Below are 11,688 nucleotides of genomic sequence, written 5' to 3' on the forward strand. Positions count from 1 at the left end.
CTCAAACCTGAATTTGTTTCTTCAAATCACCTAATTAAACCAGGCTTATGTCTAATACAAATGACTAGTAAGTGTGATAAATATTTAATCGATTACTAATAGAGAAGTAACAACTAACAATACAAGTATATAGTTCTTTTCAATTATCAAACTCCCTGAATTATATCAATATATATGTATATATACACTATTTGTCTGTAAATCAATGGATAGAGGTGAAGTTATACGACCTTACATAATCTGTCTGTCTAGCCGAGGCAATGTTCTGATCAAGCCGCAAGTATAGTGATAGCGATAAGAAGCACAGCTCCGAATATCACCAACGACAAGCATGTCTACATTTCCAACATGAAAAAATCATCACGGGTTAATTCGTTTTCTTTTCTTACTTTTTTGTGATGAAAAAATAAAAGTAAAAGCTGTTTTACCAGAGAAGAGTTTGCTCTTTGAGTTTTGGCCGCTTTAGTGAGCTGAGATGTACCCTCTGCAGTTGAAGCATGAGCATTTTCAACATGGAAGGATATGTCATCTGCCAGAGATGGATTTTTATTTTTAAATTTGGGGCAATGTAAAAGAATCATTAGTAATGTAGCAAATATATTTGATGAATTTACCAATCATAGCTCCTTGCTCATGGACCAGTACAGCAAGATCTTTGAAAATTTCATTAACCTCGCCAATTTGTTGCTGAATTTCTTCTATACCTTGCTCTCTTTCCTCGATTATAGCATCGTTGAACATAATTTCATTCTCCAATACCATCATCTCCTGTCTGTTACACAAGTTAACCGGGGGGAAATCTTCTTCAAATAGGAAACAACAATATATTTGACACGGAAAATCTCATTATTTCTGTTCATTATGTAGAAATTGGAGGTAACCCAAATAATGACTTTTCTGATTTTGAATTTTACGAAAGGCATTTCGAAAGATTCTTTCTATATGTGGTAAAAATATACAATCAAATTAAATAGGATTGATCTTCAAATTAATATTGGTTGTTGGCTTCAAATTTGGGTGAATCGCTTTGGAACAGCTTCTTTCTTTTTCTAACTTTAACAAATATATTCAGCAATATCCAAATAACCCCACATCAAACAAGCCTACTTGAGATGCTTCCCAAACCAACCAAATAGATAAGTCATCAATATTCCCACTTCCAGAAGAACAAAGAAAGAAACATGCCTATCATTCTTCGGGTAATGTCCAATGTACAAAATCCAAATCCACAAAAAAAATTCCGACAATTCCAGAATTAAGAAAAGAAAACCTCTTTTGGCAAAAGAAAAGTCACATTTAAAGCAGGAGGGGAGGATCGTGTTTTAAACTTGCCAGAGCCGAAAATTTTATAAACTGGTCATATAATCATATTTAATGAAGGAACAAAATATAATGATCTGGACTGGATTGGCACACTTATACTCGAACTGATTCATAAGATGAAACTACATTCATAATCCGAAATGACAACTTAATAAGAGATCATGAAGAACAGCAAACCTGAGCTCACCTTCTAGATTCCACAAGAAGAGCACGTTGCTCATGAGTTTTATCCAATTTTAAGTCGATCTCACCTGCCGTATAGCTGTTTGTTTCACAAAATTAAGCATGTTAGAGAACTAAGCTAATAAATTGAAAAGAGTTGGACAAATTATAAGCAACCTTAATCTAGTTAAGTTATAAGTAATAACTCAAAGTTACAACCTTGAAGGAAAAGCTGCTTGAGGAACAAAAGGCGTATACGCTGTCTCCCTTTCAGCTGCAATCCTCTGAGCCTTCTGGAACTCTTGCAGAACTGCTTGGAAATCTCTAGCAAGTTTAGCATCCGAGATTTTTTTAGTTGTCTGCCGAGAAAAATAAAAATAAGAGAACGATTTTCTACTCATTATGAGACAAATGTAATATGAACTTAAATTGATACTTACACTAATTTCAACATGATGATCTATTTCATTAGCTTGTTTAAGTTGAGCTGAAGTATCCTTCACCAATTGACCAATCTGTAGTCTTGTCTTGTGTCTGCAATCAAGATCAAGGATCAAAACTCGCATTTTGTTAGAGTAACTAATAGTCTAATACTACAATCATTTGGAAACACTTTCTGTTTTCGATATGAAACTGAAATCAGATCCAGGTAAGAAACCGATAATAAAATTTTGAATCTGTTTGTCTAACTAAGTTCTCATATGGATCCATATCCAGATGAATGTTCCTAAATTTACTCTTCAATGGCTTCATTTCAAATTGCATAACTCCATCCATCAACAGATTATCAAATATTTCTCAACAACCGTCAATGTTCAATTTCAACAATACATGTTTACACGAGTTACTTTAACAAATGAAATCGGCTGGAACAGATACATAATACAGGAAAATAAAAGGTAGAATTCCATAGATTTAAGCACGGTTAAAGCGAAAAGCGTGAACTTACAGTTTCTGTCGAAGTTGAGTCGTATCTTTGGGAGTCCCTAGGGTATTAACAAGCCTCTGAAAAGTGGAGACGGCAGTATTGATCTGGAAAATTCCTGAAGCAACAAGCTGCGTTGGATCCTGATAGCCATTGACTTGACCTCTTCTTGAAGGAAGCGATCGGCCTGCTTCCAAGTCCTGAAAACTCATCTTCAGGTCTGAGAAGCAGGAATTCGATCTCCTTGATGATGATAAGTAGATGTTGAAGGGAAGAAACCACGGATGAGAATTTCACTTTCAGAGGAAAACTCTGAAACGGCGATTTTGGATTTTGGATTTTGGACGGTGGAAAACTGAATTTAGATTAATGTTCAAAGTAGAGTAAGAAACAAGAATAAGATATGCTAATATTTAATTCAATCATTTTTAAAGAGTTCTTATGAAGTTTAATTTGGCTTATATATCACTATTCACAAATAAGTTATTTTATATAAAGAGATCAAATTCAAAAATAGATCGAAAAATTTAACCCTCGCGATTTCTAAAGTCGACGGATTTTTCTATTACTATAAATTTCATTGTTGTCGGGATCGAATGAGGACTTATCTAGGGAGCAAAGACGTTCAAAACGTTTCTTGAAATCGAAGTCAATGACATTTTAATTTTTTAGATCATCACGACTATTAAAGAATAAAAAAATAAAAGAAAGTCAGGGCGAAAAGTAAAAGCGCAAGACTTTTTTCACTTAGCAAATTGATTCTCTTCTAATTGGTTGGATCGTAAGTGTAATGATTTACTTCACGAATGAGGCCTCTAGTTGAAGTCCAATATAATTGAGTTGCATCAGGAAAGAGAATAAGATAAACATGACTCCTTCATGTGAGGATATAGCTTAGTTGTTAAAGCTTTATTTTACAATTGGTGGTTGTGATTATGCTACGGTCTAAAATTAAGGCCCCGGTCCTAGAATAATTCCAGCAACCTTTCTCGACACCCGTTCTCGGTCCTAGTGTGCACATGAGCCAAATTTTTGTTTTGTTGTATTAATATTTTGTTTTGTTTTCCTTTTCTATTTTACAAACCGAATTCTGTTATTTTCTAGTAGTTATTGTAACTGAATATTATGGGGCAAGACATCACCTATATAAGGATGATCTTTCTTCCCCAATGACCCATGAATGAAATAATAAAGATATGAACTTCGACTCCGTTCGTCTATTATTATTTACTAAGGACTGTTTGGTATAGACCAACAGTATTTTTCTTCGCACCATTGGTTCTTCTATCCCCTCCTCCAAATTCTCTATCGAAAACCTTCCGATGCCCTTTGATTTTAGAATTTCCACCGGTCTTAGAGATTAATAACTTGATTCTTGAACCCAAAACACACCTTACGAAATAAGTCGTAACAGATTACAAGTTGGATGTCAAATTGTCCATTACAATTGGATGTTAAATTGTTCATGCAGTAATAATTGTGTTTGTATTTGAATCAGAGTTTCGTGATCCTTAGTGGTCATTTTATTCAATTTTTATTTAACTCAAATTAACTCAACGTAACAATTATTAACAATTATTAGGAATACAAATTTATAAGCAAGAGTGTTATTTTCATAAAACGATTAGTTTTCTATGGTTTGACTGTTTGAGAGTTTTGGGTTTGGGAATACTTATTTATTTTTGTGATTCAAATTTATGAAATAGAAATGAATCATATAGTGTGATTTGGAAAACTTAAAAGTTAAGTTTGGAAAAAAATATTATTAAATTTATTAATATATCTTATCTATTTAAAGTATATTATAAAATATTATTAATTATAAATTAATATTCAAATAAGATATTTAAAAAAATAATAAATTTAATATATATATATATATATATATATATATATATATATATTTACCTAAATTCTACACGTTTCCAAATTGGGCAATGTGTTTTTAAAATAAACTGGGTTGGACATTTTATTTTCAAAACACAAATAAATAAATAAATAAAACTGAAGCTTGAGGGACATTGGGGCTCTCTTCTCTTGAGTCCAGTCGTCATTCTCAAAATAAAAGCCCACGCAAAATGAAATAAAAATATATTAGGCCTTTAATTATTTTTATCCAATCTCAAAATACTAATAAATAAATAAATTCTTTTGTGAATAAATATTTTATAAATTCTTTTATGGATAAATTTGTCAACAAAATAATTCTCTTAAAAAATTAAAATACATTAAAATAAAGACATGAATAACTCACATATCTATACATGGTTAGATTAATTATTTGCCTGTGTTTGAGGTTCTTCAAAATAATACTTAATTCATAACTATATGATGTAAACACATGTTATGAATGGAAGCCGTTCCTTCACATTGAATGACAAAATAGTTACTTTATTAAGAATTCTCCATGTTCTCTTTACAAGGAGAGGCAAAACAATCATATTTAAAAATTATTTTTTCAATTATTAAAAGTTTATAATAGAGATCATCACTTAACAAAAAAAATATATATATATAAGGTTGAGTTCATTCTCGAGTGTAAACAAACACATAAACATAAAATATAAATTATTTTAATTATATGCGTTCAACTTTTAGATGCAATATTTTTCTTTCTCAATTTCTCATGACAAACTCGAGGAACAACTATTAAAAGTCAAAGCTAGCATCGTGGAACTATATTTTAGTTTCTCGTCTAATTTTTGAGATGTGTCCAATCAGGGTCGGTCCTGAGAATTTGGGGCCCAATGCAAATTCAAATTTTGAGGCTCCTAAAATAGTAAAAAAAAATAATTTTAATAATATAAAATTATATATAAATGACTAATATAATAAGAGATTAAAAAGAAGATAAAAAAGTTATTTATATATATATTGTATAATATATATTTAATATTAAAAAAGAAATAAAAGAAAAAAAATTAATCATACAATACAATAAAATATTAAAAAATAGGGGCCCTATAAAAGTGGGGGCCCTATGCAACTGCATAGGTTGTCTTACCCTAAGGCCGGCCCTGTGTCTAATTTTCGAAAGGAATATAAGTTAAGGGGAGAGATACAATTTTTTAGATGTTATACTTATGAACATCTATTTTCTCTAATTATTTTTTATATCTTTTTTATAACTAATATCTAATGAAATTAAATTTAAAAAATGTGATTGATCTGCAAATAGACGGAACGTTACTGAATGACTAGGGTAGCGCCTTATGAGAGAGGGGTACTCCTAGAGAGCTATCGGTATAACTTGTCTTTTTTATCTTTCTTGTCCCACCATCACTCCCTTCTTTTATTTTAATTTTTTATAACAATATTTTTGTATTACTATCAAATTTTGATATACAATAAAGTTGTTGAGTTTAAACTCTAACTAAAATTAAACTTGTAGACATCCAATTTGTACACCATAGGTATTCAATAAATAACACGGTCTAATATAACGCTAATGCTTGTTTATTGGGCCGAGATAACAAACACAAAAAAATATCTTTTGAAAACTGACTCGGAAAAATCTGAAAACAATGGTCTAAACGTCAAATTTCAAAAATACTCTCAAGTCATGAGTGCCCTCACACCTTCAAAATGACCAGCATGAAAAATTGTGAACATTGAGTATAATATTATTGTTGGAGAAAATATATCGAATGGTCATTTCGAAGCTCGTTTATAGGTCAAAACGTTGTTTTTCATAACAACTCGGTTTCCGTAACTTGTAACCCGTTCATATTCTTCGTTTTGAAAAATTATGAAATTGAGTATAATATTGTTGTTTGCAATTATGTGTAAAAGATGTTGAAAAAGGCGAAAAGACCGAAAAATGAGTGGAACTAGCGAGTCAACTCTAGGGATGGCAATTGGGCGGTTCGGGGCGGGTAATACATTTACCAATCCCGCCCTATTTTTATTACGATGATTTTTTAATACCAACCCCTCCCCGTTCGGTTTCAGAGAATCCCCACGGGATACCGTTTATAAAATATTTTAATAAAAGAAAATTATACAATAAAATTATATAAAAGAATTTTTTAATATAATATATATTGAAATATATTAAAATTTTATATTATAATAAAGAAATAAACTTACAACTCTTATAAAATATAATTAATAAATAAATATATTGGTAATTTTATATATTTAATTATGTTTATAGTGTTCGGGACAGAATTAATGTGAGATCATGGCGGGTCAGGAGACACAAATACCATCTCCGCCCCATCTCCGTTCGGTTTTAGGGAAAAACCGCCCCAAACGGGGTAATTTGGTTTGGTTACAGCCGTAGGGCGGTTTCAAATTACCATCCTTAGTCAACTCACAAATCAACGAGTCAACCCGGGTCGAGGAGAAGTTAGCTATGGGTCAACCAGCTAAGGTGTTTGACCATCCAATATTGGAATTCAAATATTAGTGAAAGATGATGAGACTAAAGAAGTAAGCTTGAATTATTTGAAAAAAGAATTATCCAAAAATGGGTGTGTGAACCTTTGGGGTATCATTAGGCATTCAATAGGATTGAAACTTCAGAAATTCACCCTGGCTTCAATACTTGACAAAATTTGATTATTTTAGATATTTTGGAAAGAATAATAATTCCTCTACAAAAGTTTTTTCAGCTCAAATTTGCGTTGAGGTATTTTAACTAGACAAAGTATCGACATAAAGAAAGTGTGTTTAAGTGAATATTAATCTGAATACTTCTTCACTAAAAAATCCATAACTTGAGCAGTGATTAACAACTCGATTGATTCAAATTGGGTTAGAAAGCTAATTCATTTATCTTTCAAATGGCACCGGTTCCGAGCCACGGTTCGATGTTTATGGCACATTTCAAGTCAATGCAATTGGACCTATGCTCAAGATTTGAGTTTCAGTAGCTAACTAAAGGAAAATTTCTTTTCATAAATGTATATCTTTAAATTTACTCAACCATTTCGAGTGAATGAGCTATAATTGATTCGTCATGTAACTCGCACCAGGTCACCCGTAACAAATGTGGTGCATATGGAGACCATTCACATTACAATCGTTTTCTTGGTGATGCGTGCTCTTTTTGCCAAATCTCAAAACATGTGAGTTGTAGGCAAGTCTCAGGACTTTCCAACGCATACTCACTCATTCCATGAGGATCCTTGAGCCTAAAATTACGAACATTTGAAGTCTGAGATGAAGGAATTGCATGAAGACTGAAAGCCAAATGGAGAGTACACTTCAAAAACACATAACTCGGGATAGGGTGCATCATTTGAGTTGATTCAAAAAGATAATTCAAGATCATTGAGTTAGGGATATACCATAAAAAAATTGGGTTCATTGGTTAAAAATCCGACTAAGTCGACCCGTTGAAAGAGAGATTATTAAGTAGAGTTTTGTTTTTAAGGAATAAATGAAAAGAAGGATTTCATTTTATTTTTTTATTCCCAAATTTGCTCTTCAAACAAAATATAAAATGGATCAATTATTGCATTTGAGGGCATCTGGCTCATTTAGTTAAGAAAAAGATTAGAGGTTGGCGCATTTTGAAAGAGATATCCCATCCATAAGGCCGGTTCTGAGAATTGAGAGTCCAATATAAATTTAAATTTTGTGGCCCCTAAAATAGTAAATAATATATATATATATATATTTAATTTTAATAATATAAAATGAGATATAAATGATTAATATATTATAATACGAAAGGGAGATACAAAAAAGTTATATATATATATATATTTAATATGAAAGGAGAAAAAATGGAAAAAATAAGACTAATAATATAATATATAATTAATAATACCATTAAATATTAAAAAATGGGGCCCTATGCAATTTGTCACGGACTCGGTCTTTCCACCAACGATCCGTGCGGCACTAGTTACGATCTTTGCAAAAACGAGTAACTAGCTAGCCTTACTCGAAACTAGCTAGCCTTACTCGAAACAACACTTGATGCTTAATATAATTGATACAAGAATTCTAGAGAGGGAGTAAACTCTTACAAAGAATAATATTATATCACTTGAATACTATTTGGTACTTTACAAAGTAATACTCTTAAGGTATTTATAGGATTAACTACAACTACTATATTAATGGTACTACCCAAGTACCTCATTAATGGTGTGCTAGTCAACTATCACATTAATGGTTTACTAATCAACCACCACATTTAATGGCTTACTAACTAACCACCACATTTAATGGCTCATTAATGTAAGGAATGCTTTCTTACAATGCTCCTTGGATTGGGCTTTCATAGATGATTAAGCCCTTTAGGTTAGAAAGACAATGACGCTGTGGCATTCTCCCCCCACATTCCGGCGACGTTCTCATCGCATCCTCTTTATAGGTCTGAATGATGTCTCCAAATGCGACAAAAGTTTTGAGCGATATGCTAGCTTTCTAACCCGTTTCTTCTCTAAGAAAGGGCCTTCGTATCACCTCACAAACTCCTTGTGAACTTTGGAAGATTGTCTCCCTTGATGGAGGATAAGTTTTACCATCACTCAGTTTCCTCTAAACTCCAAGTGTCTTCTCTTATTGTCCTCCCATTTCTTCATTCTCTTGGCAGCCTTGGCAATTTATCAATTCTCTTTCTTGAAGAGCAACTCCTCCCGTTGCCTCTTCAATTCCTCCAATTTGGGTGGTTTCATGCGATAAAGGACCGTCGCCAATGGTTCAGTGCATTTGACTAGCTCTTTTATGTGATCCACCTCTCTCTTAGGGTGGAGTTTCTTTGGTAATTCAGTAGGCATTACATACTGAACTTTCTCTAGAATAGTTGTAACTTCCGGGGGTGTCTTCTCTTGGACCTCAGTTTTCTCATCTTTTTTCAAGGTAACAATAAATGATGGGTAGATTTTCTTCACACCTTTTGAGAGTTACATGGCAAAGAGGTGCCTAGTTTCTCTCTTACCCTCTCTTATTAAAGATGTTGTGTAAATATTACCTTGCTCTAGAATGTACATAGTATTGGCAGAAGGGAGTAGGAATGCATTTATCTTGTCAAGAAACTCTACACCGAGAACCATTTTGCAGTCGTCCATGTCAATAATGGAGAAATCCAGAAGGCCAATCCACTCCCCCAAGTTGACCTTTACATTACGAGCAACTCCATAAGTTGCACTTGGTGCAGGGTTGACTGCTTTAAGCCACCCCTTCTCTTTGGTGTACTTTATCCACAGTCTTCCTACTTCTTTTACCTTTAGAAAGTTATTGTTGGCTCCTGTGTCCAACAAAGCTTTAACCATTTAGTTTCTTATTTTTGTTTCCACGAATAATCGTCCTTTCTTCGCGAACTTTGGCTCCTCAAACTTTAATGTAACGACACTAAGGAGGTTTAACGACCCCAATCAAACTTCATCATGAACGCTTTCTTGCTTCTCCATCAATGCAGATAGTTTGTTTTTCATAGGACACTCTCTTGCTTTGTGTTGCCCTTCAAAAAAGAAACACTTTATTTGGGGTCTCTCTCCACGTTTCTCTTCCCGATCTCCTTTACCATTGGGCTTCATAAACTTAATTGGGTCTTTATTGCTGTAGAAATGGTCTCCATCATTTCCCCCCTCGCCATTCCTCTCATAGATCGACTTTAGTTTCTCTTGTCTTCTCATTTCGCCAAGAGATTCAACAACAATAATTGCGGTGTATAAGATATTGGACACCACGCCGTTTTCCATCTTCGCCCTCATTTTAGACCATCAGTGAAGGCAAACAAGGCAAACTATCTCTTGAGTTCCTCGTTGAATTCACCCCAGGTATTGATAGTACATAGACCTATTTCTATATCATTACATTTTCTCCTCCACCACAGCATTGAGGTGTCTTCTAGGTACGTCGTGGCAGTATCTATCTTTCTCGTCTCTTCCACTAGGCCAAGTGCTTTAAAGTACTGATCCAGACCCATAAGAAGTTTTCGATCACTTTTGCGTTCCTCTCTCCTAAATATACTTTAGGCCTTTGAACGTCTATCATTGTCGAATTAGGGACTCATATAGGCGCACGTCCGCACTCTTGCGCAACCGCCTTCTTGAGTAATGTCACATACTCTTTAGTGGCTTGTAACTTAGATGTCATTACCTCGAGTTTCTCCTTCAAGGTACTGATCTCACCAAGGAGGGTCTGCTCTATGATCTGAGCTTGCTCTCGACATTTGAGTAACTCCTCATTCAAGGCACCTTGCATCCCTTCTCGGAGCTCATCTCTCTCCTTCTCGAGTTTGGCGATGCGTTCATCTAGGTCCCCAAATTTATCTTGTCCATAAGACAGTATGAGTTATACTTTCTCCAACCTGGCGATAATGTCAGCGATATCATCTCTTGATCTCCCCCTTTCTTTATTGATTTTGGATCCTCCCTTTTGAACCTAACTTGGGTCTTAAGATCATCTTTGATCTCTTGGGGAAGTTTCTTCACTTCATCAACGTTGTTAGTAGCACTTTTATTCGATCTCTTCGTCATTCTTTTTTGATACTAACTGTCACGGGCTTGATCTCTCCACCAACGATCCGTGCAGCACCAGTTATGATCTTCGCAAAAACGAGTAACTAGTCAGCCTTACTCGAAGGAACACTTGATGCTTAATAGAATTGACATAAGAATTCTAGTGAGAGAGTAAACTCTTACAAAAAATAATATTATATCACTTGAATACTTGGTGCTTTACAAAATAATACCCTTAAAGTATTTATAGGATTAACTACAATTCTCTCTCTCTCTCTCTCTCTCTCTCTCTCTCTCTATATATATATATATATATATATATATATATATAAATATAAAAAATGATGCTTAATTTTTAAAGTGTCCGGATTGTCGGGTCGAGAACTGTGGTTAATTTGAATATATATGTGAGAGTAAATGGATACTTGGGTCGAATTGTGAGTTAACCCGCTCATATATACTTAAAACAGTTAAAAATAAAATTTAAAATGATATATGTATTTTTCGAAATTGCAACCTAACAAAACAAGTATAACTCTTTAACCAACTAGGCTAATAACACTTTATATTTTAAATTCAACACTAAATTTGATGAACGCGGAATATTTTAACAATATAAGTTCAAATTTTTAACTAATTAATGTATAATGTGAATCAAATATTTGATTGATCAAAGTGAAAGTGTAAGGTCATGAGATGAGAAGTTCATTTAGAAAAAATATGTGATAAAATATGTGAGAAGATAAGTTGTTTACCGAAGTAAATAAAATGTGGAATTGGAGCATTCTATTTTTATTCGTGATTTATTAAGAATTTTAAACATTAAATACATATTATTATTATTTTTATTATTAA

At 33.2% G+C, this 11,688-nt stretch overlaps 1 protein-coding gene across 1 annotated transcript; it reads right to left on the reverse strand.

Annotated features, from left to right (window-relative positions):
* Positions 1-72: 72 nt before the first annotated feature.
* LOC124931077 (syntaxin-22-like) lies at positions 73-2,671 on the reverse strand. The gene is made up of 7 exons (XM_047471466.1): positions 2,435-2,671; positions 1,926-2,019; positions 1,705-1,844; positions 1,511-1,585; positions 615-772; positions 429-529; positions 73-335 (listed from the first exon to the last, which is right to left on the reverse strand). Exons 1-7 carry the CDS (start codon positions 2,620-2,622, stop codon positions 270-272), a joined length of 822 nt encoding a protein of 273 aa, XP_047327422.1. The 5' UTR covers positions 2,623-2,671; the 3' UTR covers positions 73-269.
* Positions 2,672-11,688: the final 9,017 nt, after the last annotated feature.

Source organism: Impatiens glandulifera, chromosome 3 (assembly GCF_907164915.1).
Source record: "Impatiens glandulifera chromosome 3, dImpGla2.1, whole genome shotgun sequence".
NCBI classification, from domain to species: domain Eukaryota; kingdom Viridiplantae; phylum Streptophyta; class Magnoliopsida; order Ericales; family Balsaminaceae; genus Impatiens; species Impatiens glandulifera.